At 38.8% G+C, this 22,651-nt stretch overlaps 2 protein-coding genes across 2 annotated transcripts in view; one reads left to right on the forward strand and one right to left on the reverse strand.

Annotated features, from left to right (window-relative positions):
* The window catches only part of LOC145498797 (uncharacterized), a 309,169-nt gene that overhangs the window by 190,664 nt on the left and 95,854 nt on the right, over positions 1–22,651 (forward strand). The gene's annotated exons all lie outside the window — the stretch shown is intronic.
* LOC145464364 (adenosine receptor A3-like) lies at positions 12,906–13,928 on the reverse strand. The gene has a single exon (XM_081448228.1). The coding sequence runs from the start codon at positions 13,926–13,928 to the stop codon at positions 12,906–12,908; it is 1,023 nt and encodes a 340-aa protein (XP_081304354.1).

Consider the following 22,651-nt stretch of genomic DNA (forward strand, 5'->3'; position numbering starts at 1 on the left):
ATTCACAATGAGCTTGGTCCGAAACAGAATAATGAACAAATTGGTGCTCGGCTACCGTGAAAAACGCTGGTATATTTGTTTAACTTTACACGGAAATATCACAGAACTGTATTTTGAGACAGGTTCCTACTTAAATTCTAGGGATATTGTGAATTTTTATCTGCATTTTCGAGTTTTTTGCTGTTACGTGATTGTTAAATGTCTCATTTTATTTTAGTTTATCAGCCAATTATTCTTTGAGTTAAAAAGGAAGGAAGAATAGCCTAATCAACAGCTGGGTAAGTCATTGATAATTTAATAGATGTAGTTGTTTGGTTTGCATGGATATTAACTTTTTATTGTTTATAGAGTTCTTCAGCAATCCATTGACGTTAGGTGTACGTCATAAATATGAATGAATATGAATATTGTATGAATATTGCATGAATATTGCATGAATAATTACTTTTTATAGTTCATGGAGTTCTTCAGCAATCCATTGACATTAGGAGTGTTCGACATTTTTCTTTTTACAAAATACATGTATAAAGTGATTTACATGTGCAGAGCGATTTATAAGCGAAAACAGCAGATATATCCACCAGACCTACTGTGACTTTCTAATTTTGCTGCGTTCGTGAATTGCCATCTGTCACAAGCTAATCCTCGATATTTAGTCTCTGGCGGCGCACGTAATTAAACATTTTAGTTTAAAAAGGAAATATTTGCCGTTCTAACTTTACAAAAGAATAAGGAACAGAATCATATTAACTCAATGTCTTGTTTGATATTGAATTTCCGAGAAGTATTTACCATTGAGGAACCATACCTTACAGCTTAATTCTCTATTAACTCGAGTTTATAAGTTATGGTTATAAGCCTTTCCGACGGGGAAAGTAAACTTAGAGATTTGGAGTTGGTTTTACCATGCCATTTGGAGTTAGATTGGCAATTGAGTGCACATGGTTAGCGGCCCAGTGTTAATGAAGTGATAGAGATGCGGCATCTGTCTTCGTTGTCCATTTTATGGCCCACAAATTTGAATAATGACCATCAAATAACCATTGGCGCTCTCTTTGTCTTAAATTTCAGTTTCGGTAAAACAAATGGACTTGGAATGAAAATTCAATGTTGCACAGTGCGCTGAACTTGTCCTTGGGCAAGTAATTGTCCTTTTAGCGACCTAGGAACACTCTCTTAGCCTCACTAGCCAAGCGAAAAAAAAATATATATATATATTTATATATATATATATATATATATAGAATACATTTAGGTCGTGTTCTATTGGGATCAACCGTTTCTGGCTGTTGGGTCTTTTCGTGTTCTATTGGGGGAAGACCGTTTTCTGTTGCTTTGCTTGATCAAGGCTTTTTTAACCGGCCTCAAACCTGGGGGAAACTGTTTAAAAAGCATGATTGTAGGTCGCGTGAGGACTATTGCAAGGAGTTACCGCGTTTCAACCGTAAATGGTTAGAAAAGTACATTATTTTCAATCGAAGGACAAAACTTACTTAGAAAGCTGCATGAGATTTTGTAGAAAGTGAAATGGTTTCGGAAGCGGGATGATCAGTACAGTTTAAAAGTCCGCACATGACGAGTGTGGACAAAAACATGAAGTTCTCTTTTCGCTTAATTTCTTCTGGGAGTTACATGCTTCAACGGTCATAAATTAGTCACCAAACTTCAACTCAGGCCTCTACAAAATTATATTTAAAGAAAACTCAGTACACTTCTTCAAGGAATACGGTTCCTATTACAGATGTAGAAACGGGCACACATCTTTTGATATTTTCGTCCTTATTTATCATAATATTCATAGCTGCTGCTAATTCTCTTTCGTACCTGTATATTTTGATCAACTACAAAGTTATGTTCACCTAGTATTAAGGCGAATTAAAAAATCGTTGGCCAAGCCCAAAAATTTTCTAAGGGATCCTTGTTAATTTTGAGGTTTATTTTAATTCCCAGCTATCATCGTAACAAGATATTGCATGAAGATAATTAATTACCTCTTGTATTTTGTGCTGTGTTTATAGGGAGTACATTAATGCTGTACTAATAAAGTTGAGATCCAAAGTTTCACTTATTCAACCTTTTGTTGAGTTCACTGACGATACACAATATTTTTAACATTGCATACCGTAGAATCAAATATTAGCATGATTTATTAACAATGTTCAAAACAATGTTTTGTTATGAAATATTAGAAAGTAAAACCTGCAGTATCAACCTAGACGTTCTATTGTCTCGTTTCACTACAGTTTGGTATCCATCACTTCCTGTTCAAACGCCAGTTGTAGTAGACCGGGCTCTATTCTTATTTTCCTGTGTCTTTTAGTTGCTGTAATGATCGGCGCCGCTGACCTCTTAGAGCAGCACAAAACCAGGGCTTCTGTGAACTCAGGAATCCTTAACCCGTACAAAACTGGATTCACAAAGGAGCTCGATATATTCAAAACTACCACCGGGTAATACCAAAGGCTAGGTATCTGGACGTGATAGACTAATTTTAGACTGATCGAAATGATTAAAGGGAGCCACGACAGCAAAGCAAGAGTAGATACAAACATCAAGGTCTTTGTTAAGCGTTTGCTTTGCGAGGCTCTGCATGGTTGCTGTGTTGCGACCCCTCCATGTTGAAACTTTCTCCAAATGCCGATGTTACAACCACATATGATGAATATAACAATCAGGGCGTATACCATGCAAGGATATATAGCGTGTTTGCTTGAAATAAAGAGCTTCAATGCAGGGAAGATGGCGCCAAAAACCAAAGAAACTACCCAGATCAAACAAATAACAATGCGGTATGCTCGTAATGATAGTCTTCGATACTTGTGTGGCCAATAAGTGGCGTAAAATCTCTCGCAAGATATGAAAGCTGCTGAAGTTAAGGAGGCCTGCGAGAAAAAGGTATAAACGATCCGGCGCAAAGCTGAAAAATACATCGGCAATCCGGCAGACCAAAACTGATATTCAAACCCGACAACGTAAACGAACATAGGTGGAACCAAAGTTCCTAGCATCAGGTCAGCAAACGCCATATTGATGACTAGGAGCAAACTTCTCTTACGAAGGCTCTTGTCTACTGCAAACAGAACAATGGTGAGCAAGTTTCCTACAACAATAAATACAAATGTCAAAATAAATGCGGCGCACAATGCGATGCCTTCTGCCTTGGAAGGAACAATTATTGATGAGCCAGTCGCGTTCTCTGAGCTATTGGTCGCTGCTTCTGTTCTCATCATATTTTAGTTTCACTGAACGATTGAAACGTCGATTAAACTTTGCCGATAATAACGTATCGTTACTTGATGGGAAAAATAGGAGTTCTGTAAACCGCAATATATGAGAAAGAGGAGCGAGTGACAGATCATGACCAAAGTTGTAGTTTTTTGACCGTTTTAAGACCAATCATTGTGGACTAATCTTTCACATGACATGTCTGAGTTGACTTTACACTGACGCAACTTGTCAAGACTTTATAGACACCCATGTGCAACTTAATACGTCTGCGAGCGTGTTATGACTGCAGTGTTTACCGGCTTCAACACGGACATGAGGTTGACACTACGGTCTTTCTGCGAAAAGAAAACGACACAGGGACTTCAAGATAGGTCCTCAATTCGTGCATGTTGGGCTTGATAGTTATTCCAAATATTATTGATCGCTTGTTTCAATTGTATTATTTCGCTTGCTAATAATGAGCGTAGATTGTAACGCAGCCGGATAAACGTGACAGGAACAAAGAATCAACAACGGCAGGATGCTTTTCTGTACATGACTTCAAATTGCGCCCATGAAATAAAAGCTTTACTTACTTCCCCACTGCATCATTTTAACTTTTTTGCGAAAAACGTCGTTATGAAAAGCTTAAAACGCTTAAGATCGGTTGTTTTGTTTTTTCGTAACAAAAATAAAACAAAACAAAAGAGTGGCCGTGTTAGTTTGAGAGACGCGGAAAAAATATATTTTTCTGAAAAGTTTTATAATGATTGCCATAAATCGTGACTAAGTTGCGTCATCCATCGCGAAGCTTATGTCATGTTCCTCAAATTTGACAAGTTGATCAACACAGAAACATCTGCTGTTTTTTTTTTCAAATGATGGTTGGGATGTTTTGCTTCATTTTATTCCCCTAAAACAGTGAACGAGTAAGCTTGTTATTCATATACTCCATGGTGGTTTTACGGAAAAGTTTGTAAAGAACTGACGGTTATCTCAAACGTGTGTAAATAGTTCCCTTTAATAAAACTGTATAATTAATTTTCCCAAACATTAAACAGGAAGTTGATTGTAAAAAATACCTCGTAGCATCGACCAATCGAGCGATAGAGGTTATGAGTTTTGTAGTGGAAGTGAAAATTAACAGCGCTATAGCTAAAATATTTCGAGCGTGAACTTTGCTTACCAGGCTGGCTTTCAAGCAATATAATTCGTGGACCGACCCTTTCCGAAAACGATCGACATCTCTGTATGTGAGATGAACGTATAAGGCGCGATTCTTGCTAAAACGTTCTTCGCAAAATACCGCAGTCTGTCACAAAGAGCGAGCAGTGTCGCGTTTCTCGTCCCCAGTTTCCACGGTCTACGCATGGAACGCCTGGGACCATGATCCCTTTTGGCGACCAAATCGCTTGCATTTTATGACTCAGGCTTTCCTACGGACGCCCGAGTAATAATTAATTACAACTTTGAGAAAGTCTGTTATGTGAAAGCAAGGTGTAAGTACTGTGTCGTGGGATGCCTTCAATTTTCAAACTTGTCGAGGAAACAGCTAATACCCAAAGCCGAAGGAGTTAACAATGTTTGACGGCATCAGTTGACATGTAGTCACCTTTTTCCTTAATATACGCCAATCATTAAAGATAAACTTGGAATGAAATTTCAATGTTACACAGTGCGCTGAACTTGTTCTTGGGCTAGTAATTGTCCTTTTAGCGACTTAGGAACACGCTCCTAGCCTAACTAGCCGAGCGAAAAAAAAAAAAAAACGCAAAATACATACAATAAATTTAGGTCGTGTTCTGTTGGGTTCAACTGTTTCTGGCTGGTGGGTTTTTTCGTTTTCTATTTGGGAAAAACCGTTTTTGGCTGGTTTGGTTGCTCAAGGCTTTTTGAACCGGCTTTAAACCAGTTTGAAACAGTTCAAAAAGCATTTCGTGATCATGCCGCGTGATTGTAGCTCGCGTGAGGACTGTTTCCAGGAGTTACCGCGTTTCAACCATAAATGGTTAGGAAAGTGATCTATTGAGAAACGTCACACGTATCAACCCAAATTAAACCGGTTCCAGTCGAAACGGTTGATCCCAGTAGAACACGGCCTTATATTATACTAAGTATAAGGTAATGTGGCATGGTAATAAAATCTAAGTTATGTTGGGAAAGGAATCCTTTCATTTTGTATTAAGTATATTAGTCAGTAGTTTCACTAGCAACCTTCGTGGCTTCCTTTGGTGTTGATATATGGAATCCCAAGAATGTGGGTTCCTACTCCACTGATGAAAAATCTCCTGATCAGTGGGTAAACAGAAAAAAGAAATGTATGCAAGGGTGGGAATGCCTATGGATGTAAATAAAATAGACAAAAGATTAACGTTTAGGTTAGTGGTAAAATCGAGGGAGCGACCTCTGAAACACAGCACACTCCAGCTGAATTGTGGTGAAGAAATGAAATAGTTAGAGGAAAAAAAATGTTAAGTCAAAGCAACCATGAGCATATGAAATAGTAAGGAAAGGGGGTAAAAATGTTCAGTACCTTAAGTTTAAGTTATTGATATGGAAGGGAAGTTAGGTAGTGGTGGTGGGGAAGACGTTTGGTGGTTTCGTGGAAAGGTACTTCAAGGTTTGCAAGGGTTGGTTTAATTTCTGAAGTTAAGTGTGTCGGTGGGGTTAGGGGGAGGAGGGGGGGGGGTGTAGGCGGAAATTATTCAAAAATAAGATGTCAAGGTTAGTTGCTAAATCTTGCACCAACGTTGAGGGACCAACAAACTGTAATGCAGCCACGTCAACCACAAGGTAGAACAACAACAACAAAAAATTAATTAATTAAAATTAGATAAAATAAAATAAGTAAATAAATAAAATATAATGATAGGAAATAAATTAATAGAAAACAAAACATTTGCAGAATTAAGAAAAATTGAGTGAAAGATAGCACAATAAATGCTGAAGGTTTGATGAAGGGTCTGGTTGAAATACTTTAGGGGTTTGCATGAGTCCTTGGGGTGGGGTAATAAATCTCTATGAGGGTAAGGGTAGGAGAATTTTTCTCTACATGGAAAACAGCAATTTAAGGGGTAATTATGGTGGTTGTTGTGTTATGGTTATTTTTATTTAACGGGGTTAGCTATATAGGTTTGTTTTATTTGCGTATGAAGGGTGTGAATATGTAAAATAGGGTATTATAGTCTGGGTAGTGGGCGTATATTATGTCAAAATAGCTAGAGAGGGTGAGTTTCGTGTATGAGGGACAGCTTTTTTGGTCAGTTAGTTGTTATTATTATCGTTCTTGTCCATCAGCATAATGAAAAAGCATAGTTACCAGTGTTGTGTATAATTTAATATGACTGATGCAGATTGCAGTAAACAAGACCGTTCCATGTATACAAATTTATAAACGAGTATTGGTTGATTGAATCTCTTTTTTCTCCATTCAGATATAGCCATTGACCGTGGTGAATGTCAAAATAGAACCAGATGTTGGCTTTAGAAGTGAAGTTTAGCACAATGAAGTCAATTTGCCTCGTTCTCTTTTCTCCTTTGAAATGTGAAGCCCAATGTTGAGAGGTCAGGACCCATTTTGCTATTAATTCTGTTGAACAGCCATTGCCAATGAAAAATAACATAAGTTGGAAAGAGTGTCTGTTGTTGGTTTCTTCCAGAAAAGCTGCTGAATGTGGGTGGACCAGGTTAGGATGGGGTAGAAGACGTCTCCATTAAGTGAGTGGAAAAGTTGCAGGCGTTCATTAGTAATAAGCTGTCTTGATTGTTACCATATGCGGTTGTTAAAAAACTGTTAAGTTGGGATGTGATCTAGTTCCATGAGAGGTTAAGTTGTTGTAGCTGTACAAAAGGTAAAAGGGTATTAACAGGCAGGGTAAGAAAACTCTAGCCAAGGGTTAATTTTGCTTGAAGGTCGTGGTAAAAATTTTCTTGATGTCAGGTATTTTCTTAAGTGTGGCGCATTTATCGAAGTGCGCCGAATTTTCTTAAGTGTGGCGCATTTTTCCAAGTGTGCCGTACTTTCTTAAGTGTGGCGCATTTTTCCAAGTTTGAGCATTTTCTTAAGTGTGGCGCATTTTTCCAAGTCTGGCGCATTTTCTTAAGTGTGGCCTATTTATTCACGTGAGGCGCATTTATCCAAGTGTGGCGCAATTTCTTAAGTGTGATACATCTTTCCAAGTGTGCCAGTTTTTTGTAAGTGTGGCACATTTTTCCAATTGTACCGCATTTTCTGAAGTGTGGCGCATTTTTCCAAGTGTGCCGTACTTTTTTAAGTGTGGCGCATTTTTCCAAGTGTGCCGCATTTTCTTAAGTGTGGCGCATTTTTCCAAGTCTGGGGCATTTTCTTAAGTGTAAGGCATTTATCCACGTGAGGCGCATTTATCCAAGTGTGGCGCATTTTTTTTAAGTGTGGCGCATCTTTCCAAGTGTGCCAGATTTTTTTAAGTGTGACACGTTTTTCCAATTGTACCGCATTTTCTTAAGTGTGGCGCAATTTTCCAAGTGTGGTGCATTTTTCCAAGTCTGGCGCATTTTCTTAAGTGTGGCGCATTTTTTCAAAGTGTGGCGCATGTTTCCAGGTGTGCTGCATTTTTCCAAGTCTGCTGCATTTTCTTAAGTGAGGCGCATTTATCCACGTGAGGCGCATTTATCGAAGTGTGCCGCATTTTCTTAATTGTGGCGCATTTTTCCAAGTGTGCCAGATTTTTTTAAGTGTGGCACATTTTTCCAAGTGTGGAGCATTTTCTTAAGTGTGCCGCATTTTCTTAAGTGTAGCACATTTTTCCAAGTGTGCCAGATTTTTTTAAGTGTGGCACATTTTTCTAAGTGTGGGGCATTTTCTTAAGTGTGGCGCATTTTTTCAAAGTGTGGCGTATTTTTCCAAGTGTGCCGCATTTTCTTAAGTGTGGCGCATTTTTCTAAGTGTGCCGCATTTTCTTAAGCGTGGCACATTTTTTCAAGTGTGCTGCATTTTCTTAAATGAAGCGCATTTTTCCAAGTGTGCCGAATATTTTTTTTAGTGTGGCTCATATTTTTAAGTGTGCCGCATTTTCTTAAATGTGGCGCATTTTTCCAAGTGTGGCGCATTTTCTTAAGTGTGGCGCATATTTCCATGTGTGCCGCATTTTTTTAAGTGTGGCGCATTTTTCCAAGTATGCCGCATTTTCTTAAGTGTGGCGCATTTTTCTAAGCGTGCCACATTTTCTTAAGTGTGGCACATTTTTCCAAGTGTGCCGCATTTTCTTAAGTGTGGCGCATTTTTCCAAGTGTGGCGCATTTTCTTAAGTGTGGCGCATTTTTCCAAGTGTGCGCATTTTCTTAAGTTTGGCGCATATTTCCATGTGTGCCGCATTTTTTTAAGTGTGGCGCATTTTTCCAAGTATGCCGCATTTTCTTAAGTGTGGCGCATTTTTCCAAGCGTGCCACATTTTCTTAAGTGTGGCGCATTTTTCCAAGTGTGCCGAATATTTTTTTAGTGTGGCTCATATTTTTAAGTGTGCCGCATTTTTTTAAATGTGGCGCATTTTTCCAAGTGTGGCGCATTTTCTTAAGTGTGGCGCATTTTTCCAAGTGTGGCGCATTTTCTTAAGTGTGGCGCATTTTTCCAAGTGTGCGCATTTTCTTAAGTGTGGCGCATATTTCCATGTGTGCCGCATTTTTTTAAGTGTGGCGCATTTTTCCAAGTATGCCGCATTTTCTTAAGTGTGGCGCATTTTTCCAAGCGTGCCACATTTTCTTAAGTGTGGCGCATTTTTCCAAGTGTGCCGAATATTTTTTTAGTGTGGCTCATATTTTTAAGTGTGCCGCATTTTTTTAAATGTGGCGCATTTTTCCAAGTGTGGCGCATTTTCTTAAGTGTGGCGCATTTTTCCAAGTGTGGCGCATTTTCTTAAGTGTGGCGCATTTTTCCAAGTGTGCCGCATTTTCTTAAATGTGGCGCATTTATCCACGTTAGGCGCATTTATCTAAGTGTGGCCATTTTTCCAAGAGTGCCGCATTTTCTTAAATGTGGCGCATTTATCCACGTTAGGCGCATTTATCTAAGTGTGGCGCATTTTCTTAGGTGTGGCGCATTTTTTCAAGTGTGGCGCATATTTAGTTTTAGGTCTGAAGGTTGGTCGGAAAATTTTCCGTTTATTTTGGACAAAAACAAATCTTGGGTTAGGTTAAGGGTAAATAGATTTCTTAGGGTTATTTTCAGGAAAGGGCTAAGAGAAAATCCTCTTTGGGGTTAGTTTAGGGCCAAAGGGTTGGGTAGAAAATTCCCTTGGGATAAGTTTAAAATTTAAAGGAATTGTAAGACATTAAAGCACAAATTCTTCTCGGGACTATGTAGTATAAGCTTAGAAAGTTGGGTGGGATGGTGCGAAGAGGGTGGGAAAATAATAAAGAAGGTATCTGAAGGGGGAAAAATATTAGGGTTCGGGTTACCTCGTTTAGGGGTCAGGAAATAGTTTAAAAGGGAAAATATTGTAGAATGGAAAAGGGTAGAGATAGAAAGGAAACATTGTCATTTATATTTTCGTTCTTAAATGGTGGTTGCAGGAAATGTGATGATATTTGCTTGGGCATATAAATAGAAACGAACTATTTTTCATTTCAATTTTCGTTCTTAAAGGGACACATTCAGCTTTGGGACCGCGCTAACCTGGACACTAGTTTTCTCACTTTCAAAAAAGTTCATCTCAACCTGAAATCAAAGGACATCCGCTTCAATCTTCACAGTGTTTTGCTTGATTTTCAATCGTTTACTGAATAGCCTCTTTTTGAGTGTGCTTTTGCTCATTCTATGATGCTATTTTTATCATATTTGGCTAAAAACAGTATGGATCGCGTCTCTGTGATATGCAAATTAGCTGTGAAATAACATCTAATGCGCATGTGCTCCAGCTGACTGTGTCCCTTTAAATATAGGTTGCAGTAAATGTAATAATATTTGCCTGGGAATATATTGAAAAAGAGGGCAAGGTAAAATCCTGTTTATGGTTAGTTTATTGATAAGGGGTTGAGGGTGGGGAAGGAGTTGGTTGTCTGTCTTGGGGATCTGGGACCGGTTTCAAAAGTAGATATTGTAGAGGGGGAATATAGAAATATTAAAATTTTTTTCGCACTAGAGGTTTAAAATTGGGAATAATGTAATTCCTGTACATATTAATATGAGCAAATTGTATTATTTTTTATTAAAGGAGTTGGATTGAGGAGTACAGGTCGAGGAAACGAAGTATCGACAAAAGGTTCAAGACTGATAGAGATGGAGAGAAATGGAAACCATCCGGCCGGGCAAAGGAAAGAAGGATGCATCGGCACCAAGGTTCCTAACGGTTGTGAGTCGTCAGGGGCAAAGCACAACTGAGCGAGGATGCTTCTAACCTGGTACCAGGTCAATGCCCGACTTCCTCGTGCCGATTTCTTGTGGAAAAGAAACGTCGAGGCAATGGAGATTATGGAAGAATAATGAGAGAAAAATGTATGAAAAGGAAAAAATGATAATAAAACTGGGCGTATGAGAGGATGGATCTTAGAAAAGTATGCTGTATCAGCGATGGAATAATAAAGAGGGGATGGGGAAGGGACGAGAAAACAAAGAAACAATTTGGGGGAATGCGTGTTACGAAAAAGAAATAGGAAAGAAGTTTAAAACTTGTTAGTGAAAAAGAAAAAAAGGATAAATAAAAAATACCTTGTGTGGAATATATTTTCCTTCATCTTACTACTTTCAGATATTCCAACGAAACTTTGACGAAAAAAAATGTTTTTTTTCGCAAGTCGCGAAGTGGTTTGCGAGGCGTAAAAGTTTTTCACAAGATCACGCCATCATTGCGTGATCTGTATGACGTAATGTAAGACCCTATAGTAATAGTGGTCAGCGGCAGCCATTTCGAGTGAATTGTTCAACGAAGTGAAGAAAGGCGAGTGTGGAGGGTTTGATTGAAGCTAGAATTTGAAGAAAAACTCGAAGAAAGGCTCTAACGTGGCCAGATGGAGGAATTGATATCCAGGTGGACATTGGTGTATGATGGATGGAGCCAGTTGGTATTACAAGTGGGATTGTTCGTTCTATTTTTGATACTCGTCGAAGGCCAGGTGAATGATGATGGCGCGTACAAAAATGCTGTGAGAGGTAGGTGAGTAGGTCTGGTGAAGTACCATTAAGTAAGATATGATCCACTCAGATGATAAACGAAAGTTTCTTTGAATGCGAGTTAGATATTGAAAAACAATCCTTTGACTGATCCAAACTGGCTAGGTAGTGAAATTTATGTCCCGGGAAATTTAAAGAAATGGGATTTTGATTTGTAAGGTGACGGCATGCGAAAAAAAACAAAACAAAACAAAACAAGAAACTGACATGCATAAGGTTTAAAAATATATTTTTAATTCTATGTACTAGTGATATGCTGACCACAAGTAGAAATAAGGTTATATAAATATATTAGAAATGGTTTTCAAAATAAGATTTTTCATCTTAACATGTATGAGGAACAGCGTTCCTCTTGCAAGTATTCTTTCGTTTAAATAAAGATCTTTTTTTCATAAATTAAGAGTTACAACCTTATGTGATCTCTTTAGTTTTTCTTGTTTAAAAATAAGTTGTATGTTAAAACTTATGTGATCTCTGTAAACTTTTCCTTACTTGAGAAATTATACAATTAAAATATGCACAAGGAGGATAGCTTTTCAGTATAGCATACAAAAAAGTTTTGTTTCTAAATCAAATTTAACTATATTTGATAATTTTTGAATGAAATGAAATTTTCCCCACTTTTTTTATCCTAAAATATTGAAGTCTATGTTTCTCTGTTTGGTAATTTTTGATTTTGGGCTTCGGACAAGCGCGCAATAATTTTTTTTCCTGTTTCGAAGTCGGCTAATTCGAATCAAAAATGTGCGACATTCCGCGTGCGGTCAAAATATGCAAATTAGGACCGTTGACGTCATAAGGTGTGTAAAACCTTCCAGCCATCACAGCAGCTGAGAGAAACAAGCGAAAGAATGCTGGGAAGTTTTGCAAGCTCAAGAATGGGAAGTTTTGTGTTAAGGGAGGGCCCTGTTTGTCCATGATTGTAGATTTTCCTATCTAAACCGGCATCTAGACCGGTAATGTTTCGCGGTGAAAGAGATGCAAACTAAAATAAAATCATTGATTATTTTCATCTAACAATATTTATTTTTGGAAGAGCCAAAACGCCTGATGAGAAAAAAAAAAGTAAAGCAGACGAGCAGACTTTGGCAGAATTAGATTGAGCTCATCGTCGTTGGCAAACAAAATGTCAGTTAGTACAAACAAGTTACATTAAACGAATCAAATTGTCCTTGTTTGTGCCATATAATGAACATCTTATTAACCGTGCTTAGTGAGCCTGTATGGGAGAATCTTGACCTCGGTTGTGTGTACAGACCTCACTGCGTTCGATCTGTACTCACGATCTCAGGTCAAGATTTTCCCATACATACCTCGTGCGCGGTTAATAAGAGCTACGTAATTTTGACCAACCGCAAAATTATTCAGCGGAATAATTATGGGTTAAGAAATCGCCCACTAAGCATGTCATGCATTATTGCCTTAAACTGGTTGCAAATTTGTTAAATAGTAGTTTATATGTTACATGGTCCTGAACCAAGTTAAAATTTTCTTGTAGTTTAGTTGTGGCTTTACAATTCAAGAGCGTATAGTCTACATCATCAATTCAGAGTTTCTAAAATTTTGTATCCAGAACTTCCTGTTTAAACTTCAGCTGTAGGAGACTGTTGTCTGTTCGTAAAGTTCTGAGCTCTGTTGCCGGAGTCTTGTTACTTCTTCTCTTAATATTTACCATGTTTGGGGCGGCCGCTGGTCTTCTTAACCAGCACAAAACCAGGCGTTCTCTAAACTCAGGTATTCTTAATGCGTACACGACTGGATTTACAAACGAATTGGAGTAATTTATAACGTTCACCAGGTCATAAAATTTCCACGGTATTTGGACATCATACACAAAAGTTAAACCGTTCAAAATAACTAAAGGGATCCAGGAAAGCAAAGCAAGAATAGACACAAATAGCAAGGTCTTTGTTAAGCGTTTGTTTCGCGAGTCTCTGTTTTGCTGTTGTGAAGCGATATTTCCGCGTCGAAACTTTCTCCAAATGCCGATGTTACAGCCACATATGATGAATGTTATAATCAAGACGTATGGCATCCAATAATACATAGCACGTTTAAATGAAAACAAGAGATGTGTTGCACTGAAGAGGGCGGTGATGACGAGAGTCAGTGCCCACACAGTAAAAACAATAATACGGTATTCTCGCATTGATAGTGTTCGGTGTTTAAACGGCCAGTAAATGGCATAAAATCTCTCACCAGATATGAAAGCTGCAGAAATTAACGACGCCTGCGACAAAAAGGTATCAACGATTGGGTAGAAAATTGGCAAAGACATCGACCAACCACCTTTCCAAAGTTCAAAACTGTAACCAACAATGTAAATGTAGAGCGGTAGGGACACTGTTCCTAACATCAGGTCAGCAAACGCCATATTGATGACTAGAAGCAAACTTCTCTTACGAAGGCTCCTGTCTACTGCAAACAGAACAATGGTGAGCAAGTTTCCTACAACAATAAATACAAATATCAAAATAAATGCGGTGCACAATGCGATGCTTTCTGCCTTGGAAGGAACAATTCTTGATGAACCAGTCGCGTTCTCTGAGCTATTGGTAGCTGCTTCTGTTCTCATCATATTTTAGTTTCACTGAACGATTGAAACGTCGATTAATCTTTGCCGATAACAACGTATCGTTACTTGATGAGGAAAATAGGAGGTCTGTAAACCGCACCATGTGAGGCTGAGATGCAAGTGTCATATCATGACCAAATTTATAGTTTTTTGATCGTTTTAAGACCAATCATCGTGGACTAATCTTTCACATGGCATGTTGACTTAACACTGACGCAACTTGTCAAGACATTTATAGACACTTAGCGTAGATTGTAACGCAGCCAGATAAACGTAACGTGACTCAGTTCAAATTGCGCTCATGAAATAAAAGCTTTACTTATTTTCCCACTTCATCGTTTTAACTTTTTTGCGACCAACGCCTTGACGACAAGCTTAAAAAGCTTATGATCGGTTGTTTTGTGGTTTCTTTACAAAAATAAAACAAAACAAAACAAAAGAGTGGCCGTGTTAATTTTAAAGACGAGAATGGAAAAAAAATTTCAGAAAAGTTTTGTAATGATTGCCATAATTTGTGACTAAGATGCGTCATCCATCGCCAAGCTTATATCATATTCCTCAGATTTGACGGGTTGATCAACAGAGAAGCATCTGCTGTTTTTTTGTTCCCTTGATTTTTAAATAAAGGTTTCAAATGATGGTTAGTATGTTTTACTTCATTTTATTTGCTTAAAACAATGAATGGGTAAGCTTGTTATTCATATTCTCCATGGTGGTTTTACGGAAAAGGTTGTAAAGAACAGACGTGTGTAAATAGTTTCCTTTAAAAAAAAAATTGTACAATTAATTTCCACAAACATTAATCAGGAAGTTGACTGTAAAAAAGAACTCGCAGCGCCGACCGATCGATCAATAGAGGCTAATTTTAACTTAACTAATCATAAGGTAATTTGCATTTGGAACAAAAGTACGGGTTTTGTAGGGAAATGAGTGCTTTATCGTGCGATGCCATCAATTTTCAAACGTGTCAAGGAAAGAACGTGCGTTCTCAAATGTGGTGTAGACCATACTTGGCGGCGCACTTCGGCCTCTTTGATTTATTAACGTTTCCATGGTCACTAAGTAAAGTCCAAGTAATTACCTTTTACCCCTTCACTCTCAAAGTGGGTTCTAAGTGAACTTAGATTATACTTGAAAGCTCTAGTGTGAGGCCAAGTAATGTTTGAAAAAAAATTGGGTATCATGTTTTACTCCTATTATTTGCTTAAAATGGTGGAGGATTGAATCATTTACTCCTTGATAGGCTAAAGGAAAAGTTTATAATGAACTAATGGTAGTCTTAAAAGTGGGTATATAGTTCCGTTTGATAAAACGGCAGAATGTATTTTCCCCAACATTAAGCAGGAAGTTGACAAGTAAAAAGAACACGTTGCATCGGTTTATCGATCGAAGATGATTTAATCAAACTGATCGTAAGGAAATTTGGAATTGGAATTGGAATAAAAGTTTAGGTTTTTGCAGAGAAAATGATTGTTACAAAAGGGAAAGAAAAGTGGTCCTTGATTAAAACAACAACTTAAAGTAATTCCCCTGAAATAAAACTGCGCACAGATTTTTGTTCAAACTTTGTCCAATGAATACTTATCATACGAGAACTTTAATTATAAAATAAAAAAGGGGAGGGTGCCCGTGCTCGTTAAGGAACAGTGAGGCATTGAAAATGTCCCATTTTAGCGTTATTTAATGCTTATTACAAGAACGCATTCCAAGTTATAGGAAACTCTTTGTGAGCCCAGATTCATGAAAACACGCCTCAAACTACGGTCAATACTTGTGTCGGACACAAATAAACTTTTAAGTTTGATTTTGACAGACAGCTGAATCCTTGTTAAAATATTGGAACCAAATTGCTTGTCACGGCTATCAAACTGTAAAACAGAAAAGACTACAATGCAGCTGTTATTTTCCTCATTTATTCAACAATAGACATCAGATCAGTCTTTTCTCACGCAAAGCTAATGATTAGTTGATTGAAATAACTGGAAAAAAATTTGGGGTGCCCGATCTTGTTAGTGAGCTATAGCCATTTTTCAACTGACAGAACTCAATATAAAGGCAAATCCGCCATGTTTTCAATGTGTGCGTGCACGAACGCGCGCTAATGACGTCATAAATTTTGTGCAGTGAGGATGCGCAGTGTAATACTGGGAATGACCTTAAGCAGCTGGAAGTTCTGTTGAGTACAAAATCAATTTTATTAATCAAAAGAGAAACATAATTAGACAGCTCCATGAATTTTTTTAGGAGGTGCAATTGTTTTTGAAGCAGTCCGGCCTGATCAGTGCGGACATCGTGAGGAATATCCTTTCAAGACGAAAGGTCTAGATAGAAAAAAAGTCTTTCATCATTATATTGTCTTTGGGTGTGATATGCACCAACCGTCAGCAGTGATCACAAATTTGTCGTAAACCTGATTCCAAATTACATGTTTATTTATTATATGGCTGTGTCTCACAAGGACTGGGAACTACCGAATTCACGAATTTGATTGGCTGAAATCGGTATTGAAAGCGGTCTAGATTTTCCCATCTAGACCGGCATCGAAACCGGCATCGGGACCAGTAATGTTTTTGCGGTGAAAAAGTTGCAAACTAAAATGTAAAAATATTGACTGTTTTCTTCTAACAACATTTAATAATCGAAGTGCCAAAAAGCTGTAAAGAGGACGAGCAAACTTTGGCAGAATTAACTTCAGCTAATCGCCGTTCGCAAGCAAAATGTCAGTTACCTACAAACCAGTTACGAATTAAATTCGAACGAAACGAAGCGACGGAACGAATTAAATTGTTCTTGTTTGCCATATAATAAACATCTTATTAACCGAGCTTAGTCGGTCTGTATGGGAGAATCTTGACCTCGGTCGTGTGTACAGACTTTATTGCATGCGTTCGGTCCATGACGGGACGCAGGGGGCTTCTACTGTAAGTAACGCAGAGAAATGGTAGGAAATTTTTCTAGCATTCCTTACATACTCTCACTAGGGTTCTTCGTCTTGCGGCCAAGGAAGGCGCCATAATCTGTTTCAGTGACATGTCGATGATATTAAATAGAAAATAAACCAGAAAGGGCCGATGGAATATGAGACAAGCTTTAAAATGAAATTACGATATTAATGGTGCTTGAAAAGTAAATAGTGCGTTCGAGTCATTCCCGATGCTTTCAAATGTTGGCGGACTCCACCGACGCCAATAATCTGGAGCAAAACAAGGTCATTATATATCGGATGACGTCTAAACACACGTGAAGAAAGACTTGGGCAGGAAAAAAAAACGTGAGCGGACAAAACCGGGAAATGCCGATAAATCAAGTAATCCCGCAATAATGAACGAATTACACAACATGAACCTTCCTCTGCTTGGTTGTGTCCTCGTGTACCGGTTAACGAAAATTGCGTGACCAAGGTCGACTAAAAGATAGCACGTCAACCGGTCAACCAAAAGATAACGTAACAACTAGATGGCTTAATTCAATTTCCAAAAAAATATTTTTTTTCGGGAGAGCAAGTTGGGGAATTTTTATTATGTTCATTCAGGCCATGGGCCATCAGAGGTTGTTAGGCCAGCTGGGATATAGATTTCTGGGCCGACTGGGCCAGCTGGGTCATTTGGACCAGTTGGGTCATTTGGGGCAAGTAGGTCATTTGGGCCATCTGGGTCATTTGGGTCATTTTGGACCAGCTGGGTCATTTGGGCCGGTTGGGTCATTTGGGCCGGTTGGGTCATTTGGGACAACTGGGTCATTTGAGCCAGGTAGCTGGGTAATTATTTGGGCCGTTCGAGACTTGTTAGTTGCATCCGAGAAAGCCCTGGACACTCCTCGCCTCAAGCCTCGCTTTGAGCGCGGTTAAGCCTCGTTTAAAGCTAAAAGAAATTCCAAGATGGCGGAGTGTTTCCATAGCACCTGGCGATGAAAATCACTCAAGAATTGTTAAGCTGTGTGCAGCAAAATGTGAAAATCTATGAAGATCGTTTACTTCAGGGGGAAAAGGTGGATGAACCTGTAATTGTTGAGCCAGGGCAAGATTTGAACCCAGACTTTAGCAGTGCCCCTAACATTGGCGATTATGTGCATCCCAGAGTCATCATTTGGGACCCATTACAGCAGCATCATTGTTTCAAGAACGGATTCACTTGTCCTCATTATGACCACGGCCATCTGACGAGTATACTTACTCCTTGTAAGTGGAAAGATGGAAAGAGTGACCGAGATATGCCACAACAAATTTATTGCGTAAATGGTCCTATGTTATTGGTAAGCCGCGTGTATCGATGCACTCAAGGACACGAAATCGCCGGTCATGACCCCAGACTACTAGAGAACATACCATCAGGTGATATAAAATGTCATCTTGGTCACAAGTTAAGATTCACTGCCAAGCTCTGTTCTTTGATTTTTGCATCGGCTTCAAGCGGACAGCCATTTAATGAAATTGAACTGTTTTTTGCGCAGAGATGCCTGGACAACTTTGCTGAAAGACAGTGTAGGTACGCAAGACATATCACTACATATCTAGAGAAAAATCCGTCTTTAGACAAAGAAAAACTTCCAAAATTCTCTTCCTTTGACGAGTGGAGACCAACGCCTAGCACGGATACAGTTCATCAGTGCTTCCTGTACATTGTTAAAGAGAATAAACAGTTTTTTCGGCAAAACATGAGTGAGAAAACAGCGAAATGGATGAGTGCCGACCACACATTCAAAGCTGCTGCAAACATTGGATGCATGCTCCCAGATGGATCATGGTCTACGCAATTCGATTCCCTGTATATTGTTTTAAATGAAGTTGGCCAAGTACTCGCCTACAAACTAACAAAGGGTACCGCAATGAGTAGGGTGGAGGACATATTGAAGAATTTAAAGTGTAGATTTGATCAACAGAAAGTTACTTGTGATACAATGTTTGTGGATGACTGCTGCAAGGTTCGCAGCAAACTACAGCAGATTTTTCCAAATACGTCAGTTAAGCTTGACTTGTTTCATGCCATCCAAAGAGTTACCTCTAAAGTGCCAAAGGACAGAAAGCACTACCTGTCCTCATCTTTCATAGATGACTTTAAAATGATATTCAGAGGTGACGCAGACCAAGGTGAAATAAGGGAGATGGAGACACCAGATGAACAAACCATAATGAGTAACCTTGAACGTCTCACAGAGAGATGGAAAGATATCAAATATGACACTGGGGAGGCTGTTTTGAATGCAAATGTTATGCATGAAATAGTGAATTTGAAGGTACATATCGAAAGAGGCTGTTTGTCAGAGATTCCTGTTGGTGGTGGCTCTACCAGAAATGAAAATCTGTACAAAAACTTGAGGGCTGTAATAGCCCGATCAAGACTTGGTTGTGAATTGGCTGAGGCATTATTGGCAACCTTCTTTTACATCTGGAATGAAAGAAGAAGTGCTTCAGAGTTAACCTCAGCCTGTGTAAGGCCTATCTTATCCTACAGAGCAGCACTAGAAGATCAAGGGTTTAAACCAACAACTGAGAGGTTTGGCATAATCCCAGAATCAAGTGATCCTGAAAATGCCAGTGTACCCAGTGCGTATGACCCTCAAGTCATGCAAAGTATTTTACTTGAAATGTACTATAACAACACTGCTGACTGTCATGACACAAGCAATGATGGGTTCACTGACAGCGAGCTAAACAGCATTTTTTGCCAGGCTGTGAACATATCTGTTATTTGCAATCAGCTAAGGTCAATCTGTACAAATCCCAGGTTGAGTTTCAAGCTTCTCTACTTGATGCCCTGCAGCTTACTTTTGTTCAGTAACTACACATTCAAAACTGAGAAAGTTGCTGAACATTGTGAAAGGCTAAATGAGAATCTACTGGGCTACAACCTTAAACTTGCCACAGAGACCTATGGCTTCCCAGCAGATAGCATTTTTCTCAACATTCTAAGCCAGCTAAAGGAAATCTCAACATCTCCGTCTACTCTACAGAAGCATTTGTGCTGTCTTGGAATTTCATTGGTAGAGAGTAGTGACCTTAAGATCGTGAAAGAATTGCAGGAGCTTGTTGTCAATGAGATGCTAAGCAATCCCCAAAGGTACAAACATGCCCTATTGTCACCAAATGAGGATTATGAAGAGGAAGTAAACAAATACAGAGAGTGTGGTTACTTTTCAAGTAAGTGGACATGCCAATTTGTATGGGCTATTGACCAAGTGTGAGGTCAAGATAGCTGGATATTGGCCAAGTTCTTTTTCTGTGTTTATGGACTGAGACGGAGTCAACGTCCATAAACACGCAAAAAAAAGAACAAGGCCAATATCCTGCCATCTTGACCACACAAGCTTGGTCAATAAAGGATTTAGTCTATGGCTTTCACGGAAATTTTTCTTGCGGACATGGTGGGTAGCCAATCACAGAGCAGGATTTGATTCATCTTGCCCACTCATGGAGCTAGCCATATGATAAGACCTGATATTGCAAGGAACATGGGAACAAAAGAACTATTAAATTATATTAAGTGGTACCATATATCCTTTAAGGTTTTGCTTCAATAGGACAGATCCCACATCCCACATCCCACATCGCAACTTTACACGGATCAGTGCTAACATTAGATTCTATCCTTTCATTTAAAACTTGCATCCTCCTGACTGCAAGGATGACTTGAGTGTAGCTATGTAGGGATTTACTAAGTTGAATGTGTTGGAATAATACACCAAACTTGTCAATTTGTATAATACTTTCCAGTAATAATAACTTCTTGAAACTGGAAAATGTGTTGTCAAGTATATTAATATATATTTTTTTGGTTGTTAAAATATTTATTATGACACATTTGACTACTTCTTTCTTTTTTCATATGTTTTCATATTATATATCCATTTTTTATGGATGAGTTGGGGAATGTCCTTGGAATTGGTCTATCCCAGATTCTGAGGTTGAACATTGTCTTTTTCACATCACTGGACCACATGCCACTGGTACCAGTTTCCCCGCTGTTGCCTTGTGTTGCTACTAAAACTCTTCCTCTGGGATACAGTGTTGGTCAACCAGAATTATATCACTGTGTGGTACCTTTGGAGAATGTGAACGAGTCCATGCCACCCCATGTAAGTTCGACAAGTACATCTAGTAACAGTGTACTAAAGGAACACCTGCTGTTCGTGTGGTCGTGGTTCTGCTAAGAAAGATGAAAGAAAATTCTGTCATCAAGTACCAAATGGAAACAAGAGCCGGTGTAAGTGTTACAATACCATGAACCTTCCTCTGCTTCTCCCCCTGAGCCAAGTTCAGATCTACGAACTGAACTTAAAGATACTAAAGTACCTAAGAATGGATGTTGAGCGCGGCGAGCAGACGTAAATGTCTTGTTTACCCAACGAAAGCCATCACAATAAACTCTGAGCTTGCATCGAGATGCTAGTCTGGGGGTAAAGGGGCGTTTGATTAATCAATCTAAAACAGATCTTAACGAATAAAAACCCAGATGATCTGGAATACTAGTCTGAGTATGTCGTTGGCAGTGGGAGCCACGTGCAGTATTATCATACTCGACAATTGAAGTTATTGTGTGGAAAATATCGCACAATTGCACAGCCGAGGGCAAAAGAAAAAAGAGCGGGGAGAAACTTAGTACATGGAGCTAAGAGAGATTGTCAGTGTTTTAGGTGACCATGCACGGCTGCCAATGGCTTGGGCAATCGCTTGGCCAATGGCTCGTACACTCAACGAATCGTAAAAGTCCGTAAGTAACGACCTCCGAAAGAAGTGAGTCCACCCCCCATCCGCTGAAAATAGAGGAACTAGGGTTCAGAAGTATAATTATTTTTCCAATTAATAATCTGAATAGCGTACGATAGACTGATGACGATTCAACTAGGGAAGGTATAGCTTATTCTAGGAGGCGTCATGAAGCGCGCTGGTAAAACAGACCCCACAAAATTTTCATCAAGTAACAAGAAGGTACTGACAGCACCTTTTCTTCAAATTGAAATTACTAAAATTGACATCTTTGCATCATTTTCAACTGGAACGCATAAAAAGAACGTTAATCATATTGAAATTAAAAACTCGACCAAAGAAGTTAAATATTTATAAAGCAGACTAACGTAGCAGTGCATCATGAACAGTAAATATAGTTTAAGGTATCTTACACCACGGTTTACATACAAAGTGCCCACCCAAGCTCCACCAACATAAGTTTGAACTGGAACGAAGAAAATCTAAACGATTTATAAGAACTAAGTGTTTTTACGAATTACAACCACAGCCTTAGAGTAATACAGCCCTGTTCTCATAGAATTAAAAAAAAAAAAAAAAAAACCGGGAAGAGATACTTACGGTAGAAATCATTTGCGTCCCCTCATGGGGTAAGAGATTCTCGCCCATATCAACTTTCTTTTCTCTCGTAAGTTATCGCGTTTAGAGATGCCTAACACTCGCGTTTTAGGTGCGGGAATCCCAAACAATGCTTACCTAACGTTTTAAAGATGCTACTTTTAGCCCTCCCCCAAATCTACGTCTTTCACTTGTAGAAGTCTATCGATTTGGACAGTGCTTGGGTTAGAGATTCTCGCCCATATGAACTTTCTTTTCTCTAGTAAGTTCTCATGCGTTTAGAGATACGCCACACTCGCGGTTTTGGAGTCGGGATCTCAAACTATGCTTACTAAAATTTTTCAAAATGCTAGATTTGGCCCTTTCTCAAATCTACACACGTGTATTCCACTCCTAAAAGTCTATCGATTTAAATAGTGTTTGGGTT

Source organism: Orbicella franksi, chromosome 1, assembly GCF_964199315.1.
Source record: "Orbicella franksi chromosome 1, jaOrbFran1.1, whole genome shotgun sequence".
Classification (NCBI taxonomy): Eukaryota; Metazoa; Cnidaria; class Anthozoa; order Scleractinia; family Merulinidae; genus Orbicella; species Orbicella franksi.

Coding starts and splice junctions, on each gene's coding strand:
- LOC145464364 (XM_081448228.1), bottom strand. CDS start 13,928: ATGATGAGAACAGAAGCAGCTACCAATAGCTCAGAGAACGCGACTGGT.